The following is a 23,582-nucleotide window of genomic DNA, read 5'->3' as shown; positions in this document are numbered from 1 at the left end:
GGGCCAATATCTTGAAGGCTATTGGCTGAAGGAGTTCCCACAGCAGATACTGCTTCTCTTCTTCTGGGATGCTGTTCACAGGAGATGTCCTGAGAATCCTCAGACCTGCATGAAGGGATGGTGTGTTGTCCACCTAACGAATACTATTCTTCTAACCTATGATCCCTGGTCACAATGCTCCTGAAGCGGGCTGGAGAGATGCTCAGCAGTTCAGAGCACTGGCTGCTCTTTCAGGGGTCCTGAGTTCAATTTCCAGCAACCGCGTGGTGGCTCAGAACATCTGTAAATGAGATCTGGTGCCCACTTCAGGCTTGCAGGCACACATGCAAGCAGAAGACTGTATACATAATAAATGATGCTCCTGAAGCAGCCAATTTTCCACACCACAGAGTGGAGCAAAGGACCCATGCAGCCAATCCAAGCAACACCCCTAGCCTATGGCTTTCTGATCTTTAGGTTATCAGTATGACTGAAGACTGAAATTCTAAAACAGACCACAGTATTTTTTTTATACAATTAAGTTTAAACTGATGTTTAAACACAAGTTTTTTTTCCAACTTTACCTTTCTCTCAGGTATTCTGAAAGTTATTGATTATGGATGTGACAATGACAACATAACTCATCTCGTTTAAAAAAGATTTATCACTTTTCTTAATGTGTGGCAGCCTACATGAGTTTAGGTGTAACACATGTATGCCAATGCCTGGTGAGGCCAAAGAACATCAGATCCCCTAAACCCCATGAGAGGTGATTGTGAACCATCTTATGTGGGTTCTGAAACTAAACCCAGGTCCTTTGCAAGAGGAGCAAGCACGATTATGCACTGAGCCATCTGTCCAGTCTACACTTTCTCCTTATGCAATCTAGGATCAAGGTCCATGGAACGGTACCACCCAGCTAGGAGGGCTCTTCCTACATCAATGAACCTCATCGTGACTATCCCTCACAGATGTGCCCAGATGCTCGTCTCTTTAGTGAGTCTAGACGATGTCATATCAACCCCGCTTTAAGACAGTGTGGTCTCCCAATGCTCCTGAGTTTCTTGGCTCGGCCCATGTGTTGTGGGCTGTGGTAGTGCTGCTATGACTGATGTGAACGTCTCATCCATTTCAAGCTGAACCTCCTAAGCCTTTGACAAATGAGGCAAGTTTCTTCTCTTGAGTCTCCTCAAAGGAAAACAGCATACTCTAACAGGACCTAAGTTTGATTTCCAGCACTTATGGCAGGTGGCTCACAACTGCCTGTAACTCTAGATCCTGGGGGGAAGGCAGGTGATGCCTCTGGCCCCCACAACACCTGTACTCATGTGTACATACCTATGCATTAAGGATAATTAAAAATAGATAAATACAAAAGGAAAAGTGAGCTGAGCACTGGCATTCACTTTCCTGATTCCTGACTGAATGCAATGTGACCAGGTGGTGGTAGGATGGTATTTCTGTGGCCGTACCTACCCACCAGGACGGACTATAGCCCCTCGAACTGTGAGCTGAACAAACACTCTAGTCAGGTTTATTTTTTATTTTTATTTTTTGGCATAGCAATTAAAAAGGTAGCTAATGCCCCTTCCCACTCTAGTGCTTCTCAGCCTGGTTTGTTTTAACTTTGGTGGCCTGGGGAGGCTTTCAGAGATGTTGCTCTACTGCTCCTGTCCTGTGTCGTGCCAAGCAAGGGACCTAGCAATAGATCCAAAGAATCTTTCTCTTTCTGCTATAACAGGACTGGAGACACTCTGTTCCATCACGACAAACACAGTCTCGACTCCAAGCTTCTGTACAGTCTCCTCCAGAGCATCTCTCAACAATTTCCATTAACAGTGCATGTTTGGGACTCGAACTTCTCTGAACTTACTTTCACCCAGGAAGTTATGGGGCAGACAACTAAGACTTGGATTACTTTCTTGTATCCACAATGGACTTGTTTTTTAGGGTTGATTTTTGTGCAACCCAACAATTAGGACAAATATTCACAAGCATAAATTACAAAATGCTCACATAAGCATCTGATAAACAAGGACCCACACAGAAGCTTAAGAGAACAGATCTGAAAGGAGCTAACCCATGTGTGGGTGAGGCATGTGCAAAACACGTTCTTACGTTCACATCTGTTGGTGAAGAACGTTCTAGAGGCTGGGTATAATGCCTCAAGTCTGCAATCCCAGTACTCCAGAGGTAGAGGTAGGAGTTCTAGGACATTCTCAGATATACAGTGAGTCTAAGGCCAGAGAGGGCTACACTACATTGTCTCAAAAACACCAATATATAAATAAATACAGAACAGTCTTTGAGGGAACAGAAAAATACCTGTGCATCAGAGTGTGCTTCAAACTGTGCAGTACCTCCTGTGGCCTGGTCAAAGGTGTACATGAGGCGAAGATCTTCCTCGTGCAATTCATGGCCTTCCACAACAATACTCCCTGTGAGGAAAACAGACCCCATCAATCCCCCTTGTCTTCGACTGCCTGCTAGTAGCATATTGTGCTCTCCCTCTGATGACCCTGGTATTCTGTGGGCTAGCACTAGCAATTAAGAAGAGGGGCAGGGTGAAGTGCTGGCCACCTTTAGGAAAGCCTAGAAGTACTTGTAAGTGGAGGACATGCACACCCAGAGGCTGCAATAGGAAGCTGAGATACCAAGCACCTGTCTGGGAACGTTTCTGGAATTTACAGCTGTCACTCTTATGAACAGAATGAAGATTTGCAGATAAAGATGGAAACATCCTACAGGAGCCTAAGCACGCAGCTGTCCTTGAGCTGAGGACTGAGGACGTGCGCACGGACACTCACCGCTTTTCTGGAACTGCTCTAGCTCCTCATTGCTCAGCTGCTTTATGGCCACCATCACTGCTTTAAAGGCTCCCTTCAGACGCTTCCCTAGGACCATATGATCTGGTTCTGCCCTTAGTCGAATACCATACTTGTTTTTATCAGTAGACAGCGTAACTTTTCGAACATTTAATTCCTATAGTGAGTGCCAAAGGGGGAAAAATGTGAGACACAAAAATCTATATCATATAAAACAGGTAGATGAACATCCATAACATTTACCGTTCACAAGAAACAAAAAGCAGCCATTGCCAGGCGGTGGTGACTTATGCCTTTAATCCCAGCACTCACTCGGGAGGCAGAGGCAGGGGATATCTGTAAGTTCAAGGCCAGCCTAGTCTATAAGAGCTAATTCCAGGACAGGATCCAAAGCTACAGAGAAATCCTGTCTCAAAAAACAAAGCAAAACAAAAAAGCAGCCATACCCTGAATGTCAGTCAGCTGTTGACTAGGTGGGGCTCAGATGTGGCTAAGTGCAAGAACGCTTGTTTGGCATGTACAAGGCCCCAGATTGGATGCCCAGACCATAAAGTAAACAAAGCACAGGTGTGACTAGGTAAATAAAGTATGGTCTATACACATAATGGAGTAGTTAGCTAATAAAGGAATTAAGTACTATCCTGACTACAACATGAACAAACACTGAAAACATCATGTTAACCGGCACAAGCCAGACACAGCAGAATATGTCTAAAGGAGGTGACTCCACAGGCAGAAAATACAATCGTGATGCCAGTAAATGATCAGATCGTAAGGGTAAAATAGGTGAATGAGGAGGAGATTGGCTTTCTTTGTGGGAGATGGAAATGTTTTATGATTCTGACAATAAGTGCAATTCTACAAATACATTTAGAATACCATCTGGAATAGAAAACAAAGCTTCTTATCAAAACCAATCATGTGAGCTGAGCATCAGGGAAAAAGGATGCCAGGGCTGAGGCTGATGCAGGTCTTTAATTTCAGCACTCATGGCACAGGGGTAGTGGATCTCTGAGTTTGAAGACATCCTGGTCTGTATATACAGTGAGACCATATCTTATGCGCACACACACACAGCAGGGAAGAAAAAGGACTTGAAATGCAAACTCCATCTCTTGCAAAAGGAATTCAGAACACCACCGTTAACTATCATTTAACCAGGAGCCATGAAACCACTACACTAGCGACAGATTCCCATGACACAGGGAACAGTGATGAGACAGTAGGAAACATGGAAAGAGAGAGTACAACGTAAGGCAAACAACAGGAACATTGAATTTTGTTATCACATCTAGGTGAATTAAGGGGTAACAAAGGCCAGCTGTGATAATATATATTAATCAGCACATGGGAGGCCAAGGCAGGAGGACCACTGTTGCCTGGACAACAGAGTAAGTTTAAAGTAAGCCTATACAGTAAGACAATGTCTCAAGCCATGCCCATATATAAAAGGTGATCAGGATAGAAATATGAATACATAATTATGTGTGTGTCTACAAGGCATTAAAACAGATATAATCTACTTTTTAGCTTCTAATATCTGTCTAAAATTCTCAAGTAACTAAAAAAATCAAATACAGAAATTAACATTTTCTGTAATGATGTACTTAAAATAGTACCTGTGAAAGACTAAAAACGTATTTCTTTTGAAACAGTAATGAATTTGAAAATTTGAAATGTATTTGCTAAAAAAAAAAAAATCACAGAATGCACAATTTAAGAGGACCATTGACAATGTAAGGGATTCTAAATAGACATTTTTACCCACCACTGTGTCCCCATCCTGTCCATGCTGCCTACCGTACCACCCCCTCCTGCCCCACCCAGTCAGATGACTGATATAATGGCCTGAAAAGATTGCTTTCCCATGTAATCCCACACTGTGCGAAGGGAACAACCCCACCTGGAATACATTCTAAGCCCAATTCCTTTATCAGTTTCAAACTTCTAATCTTTTAAAATACAGGGAAATAAGCATCCTGTGAATTTAATGCATTACCCAGCCACCAACATGTGCTTTGTCCTTCTGAAACCGAACTCCACTCCTGAAATCCATCCAACAACACACACACTGAAATACTCAGAGACCCTCAATAGCTACATACTGCAATATGCAGATACACTTATCTTTGTTCGTAATGAGAACCCAAAATTTCTCAAATAGAATATTGAAATGGGTTATGAAGCAGACAGGAAATAAATACTAGGCAGACACGATAAAAATATATTATAGAGGGGGCTGGAGAGATGGCTCAGAGGTTAAGAGCATTGCCTGCTCTTCCAAAGGTCCTGAGTTCAATTCCCAGCAACCACATGGTGGCTCACAACCATCTATAATGGGGTCTGGTGCCCTCTGCTGGCCTGCAGGCATACACACAGACAGAATATTGTATACATAATAAATAAATAAATATTAAAAAAATATATATATATTATAGAACTAGGGGTAGTGACATATGCCTGTAATGCCAGCCCATGGGAGGCAGAAACATGAGAACTCCAAGAACCAGCCTACGTTATAAGTAAGACTCTGACTCCTTGACTCTCCTACAAAGGGTATAATAAAATGATGAGTAAAAAACTACATACATAATGTGTATACATGCATAATTGTGTAAACTCCCAGGAACGTCCTTCAGGAGGCAAGTGACCCCAGAGACAGGGAGGGTGTACACTGGTCTACCTTTTATCAAACACACACTACACTCAGTGCACTCACAAGCAGCAAATGGCTATGATGTCATCATTTGAAGAAGCAAAGCTTTTCTGTTAATTACAAAAACTTACTTTGAGGAAGAGTAAATCAGAGTTAAAGAAATCCACTGATCATGTAAAATTTCACGATGGTTATGCATGTAGCAATTTGCAAAAGAATAAAAGAACTTCATTGAGAAATACCTCCTAAAATAATTGTCCTGAAGAAGAGAATCTGCTAGGACCATCATTGGCCTTACCTCAATGATATACTTCTCCAAGGACTTGATATCCTCAAGAGCTTCTGGGTCTTGGTGGATAACCACAATTTCCTTCAAAGGATACTGGAAGGGAAGGGAGGGGAGATGAACTGGGGGTCAATTCCTCCAAAGGGCAAAACGGTGAATGCTCCTCTAGGTAAGGTTACCTGACTGTTTGGCTAAACTAGTGCCGAGCCATTCTTACCACAGAAAAGGACAAAGAACTATGCCACCGTTGGAAGGTCTACATTGAAATTTCCTAAGACATAGGTCTGTGTCAATCTGGTATCTAAATAAAAGTTCAAACCTTTATTGGAATAGTTTTCCGGTCTCGTATCACTCGTCCGAGTTCAATCACGGACTGCATTCTAGACACTGCGTTTTCCGTTTTCTTGTCAATCAGTTCTTCTCTGAGAAACATAAGAATAGGAAAAGATTATTCCCTTTAAAGGGTGAAAATCTTAAAGAGTTATGCGTAAGTGAGAAAGAGGATCAGGCTAGGTCTCCAGGGATACCTGATATCTTGAGTGGCACACAATGAGCTCAAGGTGTTTACATCTCACCTAACCGTAACTCTGAGGAGGCTGCTGTACCCTCCCACCACCTATCCAGATGGGTCCCTGCACTGGAGAGGAGCGGCATCAGCCTCGGTGGGATGAGGTGCTCAGGAAGTGGAACATGGAAATGAGTCTTCTCCCCATTCCTCCTGGGAAGCTTGGGACCCTCCACGACTTCCCTTTCCCATAGCCTAAATGACGTTTCTGTATCTGATTCCTACCGAACACGTGGCAGCATGAGGTAGTGGATGCTGAGTGTGTCCTTGTCCCGAACAGAAACAGGGTCGATCAGCGTCTTTAGATTCTGGTACATCAATTCAGTAAGAAACGGAGTATAAGGGGCCTGTAGGAGGATGAAGGAGGGAATATCATTCAGAGACACCCATCATCAGTTGATCTCGCTTAGACTGAGAAAGGAAACCTAGTCACTTCAGAGAAGGATACAGCAATACAGACAGAGGCTGGTTATTAGACGTCCCTTTTCAAAGAAATGACTTCATATGTCCTCACAGTAGCAGGAAGCAGGACTATACGACAGGACTCAAACCAGCTCTAGATGTCATGCCATCCAAAACCAAACCAAACCAGAAGCCCCTGAACAAGTAACAGTTAAGCCTATATACACAAGAACTGAATATCTTTTTTTTTTTTTTTTTTTTTAGAACTGAATATCTTAAAACCTAGAAACTATACCTGTGAAGCAGAAAAACCCACTTGAGTCACAGGACGCAGATGTAGGAAGCAAGATGTGGATGGCACCACAGTCTTGTGTAAGGGCAAAGTCTCCCACAAACTTTACAGACTCAACAGAAGGCTTTAAACACCGCTGGAGCAGCAGAACAGCCTTCCCATTCATATGCCATCTAATTCAGTTTAACTAACAGGAATCCATGTAAAACGATCACACATTTTCCTAACTGCACTAAGTAATGTCTGATCACTTAAGTATGAGTTTAGAAATCTCTTCATTACTCACAGTTAAAGTCACATTAACAAGATTTGCCTTACCTCCCTAGATCCTGTCTAAATGCTGACTGCCAATGATTAAGCACTTAATGTTTCTGAGCTGGTGTTTAGACTAGGGTTAGACACATGCACTGTTAAGATTCTGAAAAGGGCTACAGACAGGCACCACTGACACTTCCATAGAGGGCTGATGGGGGCTGCAGCAGGGGTCACTGTATGTAGCTCAGTTCTGGAAAGGGGTTGAGCAGCTCACCATCAGTCTGCACAAAGAAAGCAGGACGCTGAACAAGGTCTCCAGAGCCACCACACAGTCTTCTGTCCCATTCTCACCCTAAACAACAAGAGAGACAAATATTCAGCTGCCAGGAGTAAGTATGTCATCAAAACTGGTGTAAGGAGAAATGGCCACAGCCATCAGCCCTGGGACTGTGCAGGGCAGTGAGAGAGGCCAGCATAGGGCAGCAGTCTGCTGCCCATCTCTATTGGAGGCCAGACGAATGGAGAAGTGGCTCTGTAACTGGGAGCCAAAGACTGACCATGAACTTGAAGGTGGAAGGGTAGATGGATTTCCAATACAAGAGGAGTTAGGAAGTTTTTGCTTTAAAAGAGGTATGTACTGTGAGCTTCTAAAGTAACTATGCTGACTCATGGCAAGAAAAAACTGCCCACAGTGAGGAGGCTGTCATTGTCTTCTCTCACTATAAATTCTGCACAAGCCTACAGTGTCCATGCCATGCTCACCCCAACAGCTAAGAAGAATTCAGTCTACAGCAAACACTTGATCTCTGTCTCCCTGGGTGGAGACAAAAACAGAGAGGTGCCCCTACTGTGTAGTTCTCTCCTCCAAATCAAAGCATTCCCCCCAGGAAGGAGGCTAAGAAGTATGAAAGTAAAGAAAATTGCTCCCCAACCCCAGTCTAAGGACTTCACCCTCAGAACCCGTAAGTTCCACCCTGCAACTGCAATCACTACAGTTAATGTACCATAAACAGAAGACATTTTCAGAATAGAGTATTGACCACAACGCTGTTTCCCTTTGGGCCTTTCTCCTTCCTTCCTTCCTTCCTTCCTTCCTTCCTTCCTTCCTTTCCTCCCTCCCTCCCTCCCTCCTTCCCTTCCTTCTTCTTTTTCTTTTTTTCTTCAGTTTTTCAAGACAGACAGGGTTTCTCTGTAGCTTTGGAGCCAGTCCTGGCAATTGCTCTATAGACCAGGCTGGCCTTGAACTCGCAAACATCCACCTGCCTCTGCCTCCCCAGTGCTGGATTAAAGGTCTGTGCCACCACTGCCCGGCTGCTGTGGATTTTTTGAGACAGAGTTTCTCTGTATAACAGCCCTAGCTGTCCTGAAACTCACTCTGTGGACCAGGCCGGCCTCAAACTCAGAGATCTGCCTGCCTCTGCCTCCTGAGTGCTGGATCAAAGGTGTGTGCCACCACCATCTGGCATTTCTTATTTTCTTTTGTCCCTGAAACTTCAGACTTTTTTGTTATTCCCACCAGTTCTTACCTTTAACCTTCTCCTGTTCATTCGGACATACCAATTGGTCAGAATATCTACAAACTTGACCAGGCGCGGCACCACAGTATATAGTCTGTAAGCTAAAGGCAAGATGTCAGTTAAGGAGCCCAGGCCGGGCCTTGTAGTGGGCCAAGTAGAGCTGGATGATAAAGAATTAGCAACCCTTCAATCTAAGATGCTCCACCCCACAAGGGAACAGTGAGAATCAGAATTAACCAATCAGATGGCTCATGTGGCTCATGTATCAAGAACATAACACGGCAGCCGAGGTGTTTATGACAGTGAGCAAAAATGATAGTGAGCTATAAGCAAACCCACACAGATGAGAAAAACTGAATCCCTCTTCTAGGTGACTATGTAGCATGGTGTACTCAGAATGGTTGGACCGGACCAACAGAAGCCAGCTCCACATTACTCACTGTGTTCCTCCTACCCTAACTAGAATGTAGCAGAAAGCCTTAGATGCTGAGAGGCATAGCACGTGCCAGCAGAGCTTGACCAGGGGCCAATTTGACCTGCAGAAAATATCTGGCCAAGTCTGAGGAGATAACTCTCATGGTGTAAATATGTGGAGTAGCAACATTGCTCTTTCCACTGAGTGACGTAGGGATGCTGCTCAGAATCTTACAAAGCACAGCATAGCACAGCCCCCACTGAGGAGAATGATCCAGGCAAACTGCTGACAGTACCACAGCTGCACCACAAGAAGATGCAAAGGACTGAGTTCATAGAAACCAGAATCCAGGGCTATAGTCATTAGCTGGCCAAATACTTCTAGACAGGTGGTCTCACCAACGGGGGCCTTTCCTGTCGAAGAGGAAAGGCCAGTCCATACTACGTCTAGAGTTGACCACACTTCACTTTCTGGAAGTCAGAGTCCTATGTTCAAGTTTCACCTTCTAGAGTGAAGTGAACCTCAGTAGCAGCTAATGAGGTTCATGCACAGCATGGACCCAGAAGCAGCTCTTTCCGAGGGAGCTCACAGTAACTGGCAACCCCCACGGGATGCCATCACTACCCTGTACACATGCTCCCTCACGGTTTTATTGAGGGAAACATTGTGAGCACGCAGGGGACAGGTGAACAAAGCTGGAACCTGGTCTGGGCCAGGAGTTGTCTCCTGAGGGTGACGAGCCTCCTGTGCACAGCCCTCATTATACAGACACTGACCTGCCAGCTCCTATGCAGACTGGGCTCTGTTCTCTAGGTGTGCTACCTGCAGATTCAGCTGCGTGGGAAGCCATGGCAACTAGTGTTGAAAGATGGTAGGGTTCCCAGACGACTGATCAGCTGCACCACCACAGTCTGCACTCCTCACACTAAATGTCCCAGAGCCCTTTACAACTAGCGGGCCTCATGAAAACTATACTTCAGGGTTACTGAAAAAAAAAATTATCTGTGTTCTCTCTCAAAATGTCCTCCATGCTAATTAAGGGAAAAGTTAAAATGACAAAAGAACAATTATAAGGAGAGTAAATGGTCCTCGTCCCCAGGAAGACAGCATAAGAAGACTCACCTGCCATTTCAGTCTCAAAGAATCCAATGAGAGACTGCATGAAGGACAGAATCCACCGGTCAGTGATGTTAGGGCTTTCTCTGACTGTGTGCTCATTGTACAAGAATTCCACTCCATCTTCCTGCAAACAGACACCCAGTGAGAGGTTCACATGCACAAAGAGGGAACTAATACCAGAGAAAAACAACTTTAATTTTCAATAAAGTGTGTGGGTGTGTTTGCAAATGTGCATGAGCCTGTGTGCACCTGTGCACCTGTGTCCATGGAGGTCAGAAATGGGCACTGGATCCCCTGGAGCTCAAGTTATTTGTGAACGTGAGCCACATAATATGGCTGCTGGGAACCAAATTCAGGTCCTTTGGAGAAACAAGTATTCTTACCCTTTGTGCCATCTCTCTAGGCCTACCTACCAAATGCTTTCCATCAGTAAAATGAAAGGGAGTAACAAAAATACAAAATGATACTAGCAAGCTGGAATTTGACATTCAGAAATATCAGGATGAGCACCATCAAATTCCCAATGAACCCTGATTTTAAATAAGATTGGAGGACTTAGGATTGGAGTTACTGTAAGGTAACTCAGGAGACTGCAAAACCTTCTAGAACTAGATGATCCCTTACACACTGCAACAGTGCCAGGAAACCTGAAACCCCCTCATGTGTCAGCAGAACCCCTCAAATCTCAGCCGGAACCCTTCACATCTCACCCAGAACCCCTCATATCTGCTTTGCGAGAGCCCTCCCTGACCCTGAGAGCACATTGAACTCACTGCAGCTGTGCTTCTCAGACAGCCGCTTGTCAGCAGATGTGGTGAGGACTATTAGCTTGGTTTGAGCGCCTCACAGTGGGTGCAGTCTTGTTATGTACAGCCTTGCTCTGAGGGCAGGTGTGAGTTCCACACCAACAGAGATCTGCAAAGCATGCAAGTTTCAAGAATGCTATCCCTACCTGGCACCCTAGCTGGCAAAATTACAAAGAGGGGCATGCTGAATGCCTAGGGCAGTTGCCCGTCTTTCTAAATTTCCAGGGAAAGTGTACCTTGGAAGTCCTCCGTGAGTACTACTTCTGTTTTGTTTTCAGTAGAAGAGCTAAGTTGGATCCGGAGGCAGCAGAAGCAAGTGAATGGACCATTCATTCATTGTCTTACTTGCTAGCTTCTGTCTGCTCAAGGGTCACATTGTACCCACTCAGCAGTAAGTTACCAGCAATTCTGGATAAGAAGCTGAGCACAGCAGGTGCTCCACCATAAACATGCACACCATATAAAAACACATACTAGTGATAAAGATGCTGGGCACTGATAGTAGTCAGCCTGGGTCTGAGGAGGTGGCTACAGACAAAGGGTTCTTAGGACGGGCATCCTGAGAGCAGAGACGATGAGCAGACCAATCTGAAGCACAGGCTCACATACATCCTCACTATTATTCTCCCCCCACCCCCTCCAGAGACAGAGTTTCTCTGTATAGCCCAGACTGTCCTGGAACTCACTGTATAGACCAGGCTGGCCTCAAACTCACAGAGATCCGCCTGCCTCTGCCTCCAGGGTGCTGGGGTTAAAGGCGACCATTGTATGGCCCAACTACTATTTTTAATCCTAGCAACCCATTCCGAGCTACTGTCACGCCAAGTCTCAGTCCAAGGCTTCCCCTTACAAATCTTGTATGACCACACTCTCAAGAAACAGGGTCTGGTCCAGTCCTTCACCAGGTAACTCTGTCAGTAGCTGACTCTTACACTGTCTCGAATTCCAGGAACGGAAGAGAATCTCACTCAAGATGAAATCTCTGGAACAAAGGACTGGCTGACCAAACGATGACACACCTCTTTATACAGAGGAGGCCATGTCCTACAGAGGACCAGTCACCTCTTGCATCATCATGTAAGGTTTCCTCATGATTCTGGGTTATCCAACAGCAGACAACAGAAGAAATGGCCTCAAGGTCCCAGAGTCCCAACTCATAGCTCAGCATGCACAGCCCAAAGTGGCCCATACCTTGTGAAGCCTAAAGACATTCTGGACGAGAAAGCGGTATGCGTTGTACCACGGGAGCAGCACATCCTTGAGGACATCCCGCACACCTTCCTCCTTAAAGCGGAGGTTCTCTGCTCTTACTACAGGGGAATTGATCAGATATAACCTGAAGAAGCAGAATATTTACAAAGAAAAGTTACGTAGGTGGTAAGCCAAGTATTACGACTGTAACCCTGAGAAGGCGAGCACTCTCGTTCCTCCTCCAATCACAGAAGTCTTTCTCTTTACTAAGGACTAAGAAGGTCAGCTCAAATCCACTTTCCTACCGAAGAGGACAGTGCTCACACTCGCACCCCCACGCAGGGGCGCACAGGATCATGAGGAGCACTGCTACACTTTGGGGGAAAACCCTCACAATGGAGAATGGGATGAATACAATCTGACTGATGAATGAGTGGAAGGCAGCCTCTCTGTTTCTAGGCTACAGGCTACAGGATACAGGAGTGGGTGTCACCGGTGGCATGGAGGTACTGAGCAAGTTCTCTAGGCCTTTGCAACCTAAACATGATAGATTTCAGGAGCACAACTGTTTCAAATAGTAGCTAAAAGTTCTCTAAAACCCCTTAGATGTTAACTTATTTGTTCTGGTGTAAATACATCTTATACAGTTTTGTAAGTGCAAGACCAAAAATAATAATAATAATAATAAAAAAGCGGGGCGGGGGGCGGGGATAATTCTAATACCAACAAGATAGGGAACCTAGAAAGAAGCTGAGGTAGAGGTAGAGTCAACCTTCACCACCTGGGTGGCCAAGCACGGCTCATGGTATCCAGGACAGTTTCTAGTCCTAAGACATCAAGAACTGTAACAACTCTGTAGTTCCCACACAGAGAACCAACTCTTAAAGCATAACTATCTAGCAACCTGAGAATGGTGACTACGGACAGGAGACATACACGGGCAGAGAGCTGCTTCCTACCTGAGGGCATCAGCACCATACTTATTGATGATGGAAACTGGATCTGGGTAGTTCTTTTTCCGTTTGCTCATTTTTTGGCCATCACTTGTAAAACAGAAAGTAGAAACCAATTAAATAAGTAAACATAGCTGGTCTTTATATATGGGCGTAGACTGCATGCAAGCACACACATGCAAATAGAAAGGAGTGACAGGTATAAGCTCGTCTAAGTCGCAATGGCATGGTGGTTTTGTTTCTATGTTTAGGTTTTTCTTTTTTCTTTTGGTTCTTTTTGAGACAGAGTTTCTCTGTGCAGCCCTGGCTGTCCTGGAACTCTGTAGACCAGGCTGGCCTCACACTCAGAGGTTCACCTGCATCTGCTCCTGAGTGCTGGGACTGAAAGGTGTGCACCATCACCTCCAGGCTTTTATTCTTTTATATTAAATTTATTTTTTGGTACCGTGTATGTATATGTCCTTGATGTATGTGTGTGAGGCATGGGCCTCTCCTTCCATCTCCACGTGGGTTCCAGGGATCTGAGTCAGTCAAGTTTGCACATAAAGTGTCTCTACCTGTGGAGCCATGGAATGTCTTTTTAAATACTGTAGTAAGTCTTTATGGAAGTTTCAAGGCAGAATGGAGCAGAAAGATGATTTAGCGTTTATTTATTCCAGAGAAACTGGAAACAGGGATGGAGAGGTAAGTGAGGGAACAAGGTCCTATGGTGGTGAAGCCATTTAATGTCATAGCTGTACTGGTGAGAAAGTAGCATGTTCAGATGTGTGTGTGCAGGTGTGCATGTGCCATGGTGTACGTGTGGAGGTCAGAGAACAACTGATAAGTTGCTTTCTCCTTCCACCTTAACATCGGTTCCGGGGAATGTCCTCAGGTCATCAGGCTTGCACAGTGTTGTGCCTGCTGAGCCATCTCACCAGCCAAGGAAACCACTCAAAGGCAGAAATGAGGGTGCAGCTCAGAGTATCTCAGTACCAACAAGATAAACACTAGAAAAACCAGGAATGGAAAGCACACAAGGTTGTCTCTGCAAGGGAAGGGGTGCGCATGCCTGTTTTCCACCTGGAAGGCTGAGAGTGGATGTTGTGAACAGCCTGGTGATCTGTGCTATCTGTAGGGCCAGGTCACACCTGAATCCCCCAGACTATTATGTTTATCTCCCTCCCCATAGACCTTTATCTTCTTTAGCTTTGTTTCTTAGTCAAGGGAACCCATCCTTAGGGAGACGTCACATATACTTTATAGGCTGGTAACGTCTAGGCTGTCTGTGTGACTGAGGTCACTCCAGATCCTCCTGTAGGCCCTTCAGCTATAGAGCCGTCTTTGTGGTGTAGGTCATATGTACTTTGCAAAAAACGTCGGTTTTGTTGTGCACATCGAATTGAGATGATGATCAGGAAGCTTGTTTCCAAAGTTGTACAGTACTTCAAAATACACTGCCCTGTGTCAGACTCTAAAAATCTGAACCAACCCTAGCGGAGGCCTGTTGATCCAGATTTCCTCCTTGCCTCACACGGATTGTTCCTTTGCGCTTGCAGAAAAACCCACACAGGAGAGGTCATGGAACCATAGCACATACCCGTAATCTCAGTACCTGAGAGCTTAGGGCAGGAGGACATTAAACCTGAGGCAACTCTGCCTCTGGAGAGTAAGAAGTCTGAGACAGGTAGGCACGATCAGAGACAGGATGATCTCTGTGAGTTCAAGACTAGCCTTGCCTACAAGATTAAATTCCAAGCCAGTCAGGGCTGCCCCCAAAGCAAAAACAACAAAAACAAGTTTGAGACGGGAAGGAGAGTGGCACTAGAGCTCAGGGGTGGTGGTGCAAATCCCTCTATTCAAAGAGAAAATGTACGGAGGTCCAACCAGAACGCAGTTGCTCTGAACACAATTTTCAAAGCTACAATAAGAGCATCAGAGGTGAAACTCGCCATTACAGAGCGGGGAACACCTGCCTTGCCAAGATGAGTCCGTTCACAATCACGTTCTTGAAGGGGGGTTGTCCAAAGAGGGCTGTGGCCAGCACTAGCAGGGTGTAGAACCTGGAAAACAAACAAACCAGGATAATTCGTTAAGAGGAGAAGAGGAATCTAAGCAAGGAAAATGTGTATTTATGCCTGACTATAGTGGCGCACACCTTTAACCTCAGCACTTAGCTTAAGAGGCAGAGACAGGTGGATCTCTGTGAGTTCGAGGCCAGCCTGGTCTATAGAGCAAGTTCTAGGACAGGCTTCAAAGCTATAGAGAAACTGATTCGAAAAACTAAAAAAAGAAAATGTGTATTTATTCACTAGGTTGAACTACTTTTAGTTTTGATTCACTATACTTCTATAATTTAATTAATTTCTTTATCTTATGAGGTGTGTGGCGGTTAAACGACTTGTGGGAGTCGGTCTTCTTTTTCCACCATGTGGGTCCTGCAAGGGTATCTGACCTGCTGGTAAGCGCATTTACTCACTGGGCTACCTAGTCAGTCCTATATTATACATCTTGATAATCATATAAAGTGATAGACACAAATGTATCATGCCCATGACAGAGAAAAATTGGAATCTGACTGCCAAAATACAATTTTCTTAAAACAAAAATCTGCAGTGCGGAGCCGTTGGTAACACTTGCAGAAGCCCCCAGGACCAAGGAGATGCTGGCTGAGAGACAACTTCCTACAAGATCATATGGGACAGACCATGCGAAGACCAAGGCACTGTAGCGGCGTAAATGAATGCAGACAGAGTGTAAAAATATATATATATAGCTTTAATGTAGAAATAGACTTACAGAACCACCGTTCCCGCGGAGACCAGGAAAGCAGAAGCGAGCAGCTCGGAGCTTGCTCGCCAAATTTATAGGCAGACATTAGCCCGAGGCGAACACGCCCCTTAAGGGGCGGGACTTATCCCTACATCTCCCCTTTTTGTCTAAATAAGACAGAACTAAACCAAATACAACTACATACAATAACAACAAATAATAAATACAACAAACAATATTGAGAACAAAAGCTTTGCTAAACTTTCTATCTCAAGAAGTCCAAATAATGTAAAGAGTAACTACAATTATATAATCTTCAACTCAGTCAAAGATCTGAGAAGGGAATAAACACTACTCAACAAACGAGATATATCCAAAATGTGCAACAATTGACAGAGACAACTGACTACCTGGGCAATCACCCAAAGTCTCGTTTGCAACATTGAGTCAACCAATTTTGGCTAAGGCCTAACATAACTGACATACCATTATTAAAGGCAAGGAACTTTTCAAAACTATCTTACCCTGTCTTGGCAGGATATGACAGTCCTGTTTTATCCATTGATGCACGCTCTGTATCTCTGTCAGTGGTTGAGGTATGGGCATTTCTTTGCCCAAAGGCCAGTTCTGCCAAATAGAAAGGCTCCAGATGGAGTGTTTTTGGTGCTCAACATTCTCTCGGGAATAGAGCGGTGTTGCCAGGAGCAATTGTGTCTCACTATCACGAAACTCTGAGTTAGATTAAAGGCCATTTTCTACAGCTCTTTGAAGAGGTTGAAGATTATCTATCTATACTGAGTATAATCTCTATATATCTAAAGAACCTGATTAGTCTAATTATAAATGACAAACTTAGATGACAATTAGTCTATATAATTCTCAATATCTATCTAACTTAAAGACTAAGACAATAAACGACTGTGAAACAAATGAGGACAATGACCTCCAAATATAAACAATGTACAAATATACATTGCAGTAGGTAAATATATATCAATACACAAATATTATATAAGTATCTTAATCAGAGGTAGAAATGTACACTGCAATGTGGTAAATATATACAATATATATATATATATCAATACAATATATGTCAATATATAAAAATGTTTTAAACAGAGGTAGAAACATGCATGTGTACAATAGTCAATATAATTTAACTTTGTATCAATATACAAGAATCTATACCAATATATTTGTCTATTATCCCATCATCCCTCTTTTTTTTTTTTTTTCAAAATGATCCCTGAGCTTATAAAATTCCTCCCCCAACCCTCAATCATATACTAATTATAATCAACCCCTAAATGATGTCCCTAAACCCAAGGGCAAACTTTACTGGGAGAGGGGACGTCGTTCTCTAGAATTACTTCCTGCTGTCATAGGGGCGACGTTCTTTCTGGGGGATCCTGTGAAAGTAAAATGATGGTTAAATTTCAAGATAATGTCTTTTAAAATTGCAAATAGTCTCTGAGTATTTTTGTGCAGGTCTGGCCAAAATGTTGTATAAGATGTGCACCATTTCAGCTAACCAAGTTGGAACTGTCTTGTGCAGCTGGTACCAAAAGCAGGTCTTGTAGTAGCGCTATCAGTATCATGACGTCATATCAACCAGGTGGAGTTGTTGTTATGGGGCCCCATCTTCTTCCTGGAAACTTCAAATGTCACTTCAGGAAAAACTCATTGTTCATTATGAAAAACTTAAACATTAATCATATAGACATATATATATATATATATATATATATATATTCAATGAAAGACATGATAGATATATTCAATGAAAAGTATGATAGATATGAAGAAAAGCAAAGATGTTTTTTAAACTCATATTTCTTTCTGTCCCATATCATGGCTCTTGACATGAGACAGAAACTCCAGAAACTCTGGGTTTTTCTCTTACTAACAGGCTTGGAATTGGAGAGGGACTGAGCCAGAGTCCAACTTCAAAACCAGCTTTATAAATTTAGAAATATGGTTTAATATTACTTACACAACCCATTCAGTTGTCTTGATATTTCCTATTGGGCAGGTATTTTTCCATCTGTCAGTATCCAAACATCCAGGGTCCCTTGAATTTCTCAAAGATGAGTGTTTTCCTGTGGAGATAAGAACAGAACCCTGCCCCCATTCTATATGTTTTTCTTACCACCTGTATGAATATCATCGTTGTGGATGAGTTGTCATTTCTCCTTTCCAAGAGGTTTCTCCTCTTCAAATCGAAACTTTATTAATTTTGATGGTATCCACAATTTTTCTTCTCCTGTGGAAACAAGAGCAAAACCCCTTCCCCAACGTAGCACATCTCCTGGCTTCCACTGAGAGGTCAGCACATCTTTGAAATAAATCGGTTGATTTAGTTCAGCAGACTTTTCCATTATCCAATGTCTTTCTGCTGCTGTCGTTCCTTTCTCATTAGCGTTAAGAAAATTCAAGGTTAATAAAGCATTATGTAATCTATTTCTGGGGGTATTTTCAGTCCCTTTCTGTTTGTTCAGCATATCCTTTATAGTACGATTTGATCTTTCTATAACTGCCTGACCTGTAGGATTATTTGGTATACCTGTAATGTGTTTTATATTATAATAATCAAAAAAGCGTTTCATTTTCTTAGATACATATGCTGGACCATTATCTGTCTTTATTTGCGCAGGTATACCCATGATGGCCATAACTTCCAATAAATGTGTGATTACTGAATCAGCCTTTTCTGAGCTCAGGGCAGTAGCCCATTGAAAACCTGAATATGTGTCTATGGTGTGGTGTACATATTTTAATTTGCCAAATTCTGCAAAGTGGAACACATCCATCTGCCAGATTTCATTCCTTTGGGTGCCCTTTGGATTAGCCCCTGCAGGCAGTGGCGTTTGGTTATAGAAAGAGCAAGTAGGGCATTTCTTTACAATCTCCTTAGCTTGTTGCCATGTAATTGAAAACTCTTTCTTCAAACCTTTGCTATTAACATGATGTTTTTTATGAAATTCAGAGGCTTGTAGCACACTACCAATCAATAATTGATCAATTTCTGCATTACCTTGTGCTAGAGGACCTGGCAGACCCGTATGGGATCGGATGTGTGTTATATACATAGGGCAAAGCCTGTTCCTGATCAAATCTTGAACCTGGAGGAACAATGAGGTTAGTTCAGTATCATCAGGTATAAATTCAGCAGTTTCAATATGTAAAATAACTCTTTCTGCGTATTGTGAATCTGTAACTATATTAATAGGTTCTTTAAAATCCCTTAGCACCATAAGAATGGCATATAATTCCGCCTTCTGGACAGAAGTATACGGACTTTGTTCCACCTTATCCAAGTCTTCTGATTTGTAACCTGCCTTCCCTGATTTATTGGCATCAGTATAGAATGTACGGGCTCCAGTTATTGGAGCATCACGGACGATTCGAGGAAGAATCCAAGAAGTTCTCTTTATGAAGTTAAGCCGCTTGCTTTTTGGATAGTTGTTATTAATGTCTCCCAAAAAATTAGCACAAGCTCTTTGCCATGGTTCATTATCTTCCCATAATTTCTTTAGTTCATCAGCAGTGAAAGGCACTATAATTTCTGCTGGGTCTATGCCTGCTAGTTGACGAAGTCTCAGCTTGCCTTTTATAATTAACTCAGAGACTTTTTCCACATAAGTTTTCAGTTTCTTACTTGGTTTATGTGGTAAAAAGATCCATTCCAAAATAATATCATCTCTCTGCATTAAAATTCCTGTAGGAGAAATTTTTGATGGTAATATGACGAGAATACAATCGAGCTCTGGATTCACCCTGTCCACATGTGCCTGTTGTAATTTTTCCTCAATCATTGTCAGTTCCTTTTCTGCTTCAGCTGTTAATTCTCTGGGACTGTTTAAATCTTTATCACCATCCAAGGTTTTGTTCAAATGAATTATTAAATCAGGTGTTATTCCAATAGCTGGTCGTAGACTGGAAATGTCTCCTAACAGTCTTTGAAAGTCATTAAGAGTCCGTAGGCGATCTCTCCTAATTTGTGCTTTTTGTGTCTTAATTTTTTGCAAACCTATTTTATAACCTAAATAATTAACAGAATCTCCCTTCTGAATCTTTTCAGGAGCTAATTGCAATCCCCATTTAGGTAAAAGTATCTTTATTTCTTCAAACAGTCTGTTCAAGGTATCCATGTTTGAATCGGATAACAAGATGTCGTCCATGTAATGGTATACTATAGATTTGGGAAATTTCTTGCGTATTATTTGCAATGGTTGGTTCACAAAATATTGGCACAGGGAGGGGCTATTTAACATACCCTGGGGGAGAACGGTCCAGTGGTACCTCCTCGAAGGTTGAGAATTGTTATAAGTAGGCACTGTGAAGGCAAATTTTTCTCTATCTTCTTTTTGCAAAGGTATAGTGAAAAAACAATCCTTTAAATCAATAACTATGAGAGGCCATCCTTTTGGTAATAAAGAGGGCAAAGGAATTCCAGATTGCAGAGGGCCCATAGGTTGAATAACCTTGTTGATGGCCCTGAGATCTGTCACCATTCTCCATTTACCTGATTTTTTCTTAACCACAAATACAGGAGAATTCCAAGGGCTGGTAGACTCTTCTATATGTCCAGCATCTAATTGTTCTTGTACCAGCTGTTCTAAAGCCTGTAACTTTTCCTCAGCTAAAGGCCATTGCTTTGTCCATATTGGTTTCTCAGTCAACCATTTTAGAGGCAAGGCTGTTGGTATCTCTGAAGGGACATCAATTGCTTGTTCTTGTACAGCCCGAATGGCCGGTTTTCTCCGTTTGTAATATCTTTTAATATTATTCTCAGAAATATAGGCTCTAGATTTAGCAGGAATGTTAATTTCAGTATTCCATTGTTGTAATAGGTCACGACCCCATAAATTCATTGCGATATTGGCTACATATGGCTTTAATTTTCCTATTTGTCCCTCTGGCCCTATACATTCAACCCATCTCGTGCTCTGCCTTACTCGAGATAGGGTTCCAATTCCCAGGAGCTGAACATTTACATTCTGAAGAGGCCAATACGGATGCCAAGATTCTGGGGTAATGATACTTACATCAGCACCTGTGTCCAGCAAGCCAGTAATAAAAATGCCATTTACACACACTCTCAGTTTAGGTCTTTGATCATTTATAGAAGTTTGCCAAAACACACGTAACTTATCTTTCTGATCATTATTGCTTGTAACAGTAGGCATGGGGCTTCCTAATTGTCCTGATGAGGCACGTTCTCTGCAGAAACTGGATATGACTGAACCATGTTTGCCATGGGGGCCTGTGAGGCCCCCCCTCTCACGTTTCCCGGCTGTATCAGGTTGCCTTGTCTATCTCTTGTAGACCTGCATTCATTCGTCCAATGTCTGCCCTTTCCACATCTTCTACATAAACCTGAAGGCTGAGTCCTCCTATTTCTGTTATTTCTAGAAGATGCATTATTATTATTATTTCTGAAAGATGCATTATTATTATTATTATTATTATTATTTCTGAAAATCCGTTGTTTACAATTCCTTTTAATATGACCCATTTTTCCACAATTAAAACATTTGGTATTCTGGTGTCTCCTTTTACCATTGGAAATTGCTTCTTCTACCCATGCTTCAGTGCCATAATCAAATGTATCAACATTGAGTGTATGCAAGACCCATTCTTCCAACGGCGCTGATCTGAGCTTTAAAGGACCCAAAATCCGTTTGCATTCCACATTTGCATTTTCATAAGCCAAAGACTCAATCATTATACGTCTTGCTTCTGGGTCAGATATTCCTATTTGTACAGCCTTAGTTAATCTTTGTAAAAAGTCACTAAAGGGTTCTCTCTGACCCTGTTTAACTCTGACAAATGATTCCATTCTCTGTCCTGGGTCTTGTACCCTGTCCCAAGCCCTTAAGGCTGCTGTAGTACACATGGAGAGTGTGTTTTCATCCAAATTAGCTTGTTCCTGAGGATCAGAAAAGAGCCCTTCACCTAGAATTTGATCTAGGGAAATGTCAATTCCCTTCGCTTTTTCCTGCTGTTCTAAGAGTCTAGCCTCTTGCCTGAATAAGCATTTCCATTTCAATTGCGGTCCACTCTCGAGTACCGCAGAGCTCAGCTGGAGCCAGTCTGAGGGGGTTGCTCTGCTTGTCGTGGCCCAAGATCTTAGCATCTCTTTAACAAAAGAGGCTTGCATCCCAAAAGTCATGACAGCCTGTTTTATTTCCTTGAGATCATTCATACGCACAGGTTCCCATGTATCCTCCTTGATGACCCTAGGGTTTTTGGAACCAATCACCTTCTCTGTTGTTATTACTGGAAAGGCAGGTAGAGCTGTAGGTAGAGCTTTGTGGAAATTGTCCCGGAGAGACTTACCCACAGATGTAGTTAAAATTTTCCTTTCTACCCTTTGCTCTTCCTCATCAGAATTTAGAAATTCCTCAATCTTTTCAATTCTATTCACCATTGCTTTCTGCAATGTCTGAATCTCCTGTCCAGAATTATGTTCCAAAGCCTTCATTGAGGATTCTAAAATATGAAGTTTGTCCGTTAGAGATAACATCTCATCTTTGGACATAATTTTTATGGCATAAACCGTGCCTTCCTGTATTGACAATCTTTCCGTCAATCTGTCATAAGCTTTAGACAAAATCCGATTGTCACATTCAGCAGTTTTGATTCTCTCAGTTAATGTTTCATTTCCTACAGAAAGGGACTGAATCTTATGGTCCAGATCAGCTGTTCCCTCTTCCATAGTAATGAATTTCTCCTTAACATCAGCCTGAAGAACTTCAACCTGATTCTTGAGAAGATTGTTATCAGCCTGGAGAACTTCAAACCGATTCTCGAAAAGATTGTTATCAGTCTGGAGAACTTCAACCTGATTCTTGAGAAGATTGTTATCAGCCTGGAGAACTTCAAACTGATTCTTGAGGAGATTGTTGTCATTCTCAATTGTTTTTAAGCGTTCAATCTCTACCTTAAGAATCCTGGATTCGTCTCGTAAAGACTTTATCATATTTCTATTATCAAACCATTTGGTGCCAATGAAAACTACGAATCCCAGAAGGATCCATATATGTGGGGTGATAGACACCTCTTGTAAAATCTCCCACATGGTACAATTAAAAAAATCATTAAATTCTTGAACAGTAATGTGTTCAGACATTTTATTTATAAAAGAAAATTTTTTTACCTGCAAAGATCGGTTCCTGCCAGTGGTGGTCTCTGTGTTTTTGGAGCCTGTCCTAGAACTAGCTCTTGTAGACCAGGCTGGCCTTGAACTCACAGAGATCCGCCTGTCTCTGCCTCCTAAGTGCTGGGATTAAAGGCGTGCACTACCAAGGCCTGGCAGGCCTCAAACTCACAGAGATCTGCCTGCCTCTGCTTCCCAAGTGCTGGGATTAAAGGCGTGCTCTACCACTGCCTGGCCGGCCTCAAACTTGTGATCCTCCTGCCTCTGCCTCCTTCAGCAAATCCTACCGGCGTGGGCCACCACAACCGGCCAAGTCACTTTGTAACAGACCAAATCTGACGCTGTGGCAGCTTTTGTTGCAAAACCGCAAGTACTTGAGCTTCAGGCAGTGGGGTTCAGGCAGTG

General features: G+C 42.9%; 1 protein-coding gene across 2 annotated transcripts in view; it reads right to left on the bottom strand.

Moving 5' to 3' along the window:
• The window catches only part of LOC121443250 (isoleucine--tRNA ligase, cytoplasmic), a 56,625-nt gene that overhangs the window by 8,106 nt on the left and 24,937 nt on the right, over nucleotides 1–23,582 (bottom strand). For both annotated transcript variants that reach the window (XM_041644935.1, XM_041644936.1), the window contains exons 17-27: nucleotides 15,217–15,303; nucleotides 13,268–13,351; nucleotides 12,309–12,453; nucleotides 10,315–10,435; nucleotides 8,787–8,878; nucleotides 7,535–7,612; nucleotides 6,537–6,658; nucleotides 6,066–6,168; nucleotides 5,759–5,842; nucleotides 2,787–2,961; nucleotides 2,305–2,417 (exon numbers count right to left, since the gene is read on the bottom strand). In XM_041644935.1, the coding sequence (XP_041500869.1) occupies nucleotides 2,305–2,417; nucleotides 2,787–2,961; nucleotides 5,759–5,842; nucleotides 6,066–6,168; nucleotides 6,537–6,658; nucleotides 7,535–7,612; nucleotides 8,787–8,878; nucleotides 10,315–10,435; nucleotides 12,309–12,453; nucleotides 13,268–13,351; nucleotides 15,217–15,303 (1,204 nt within the window). The remainder of the gene's footprint in view (nucleotides 1–2,304; nucleotides 2,418–2,786; nucleotides 2,962–5,758; nucleotides 5,843–6,065; nucleotides 6,169–6,536; nucleotides 6,659–7,534; nucleotides 7,613–8,786; nucleotides 8,879–10,314; nucleotides 10,436–12,308; nucleotides 12,454–13,267; nucleotides 13,352–15,216; nucleotides 15,304–23,582) is intronic.

Source organism: Microtus oregoni, unplaced genomic scaffold, assembly GCF_018167655.1.
Source record: "Microtus oregoni isolate MIOR12 unplaced genomic scaffold, Mior012 000103F_ref0000194, whole genome shotgun sequence".
Classification (NCBI taxonomy): Eukaryota; Metazoa; Chordata; class Mammalia; order Rodentia; family Cricetidae; genus Microtus; species Microtus oregoni.
Note: the sequence above shows the minus strand (reverse complement) of the source record. Positions and strands in the feature narration are given on the sequence as shown.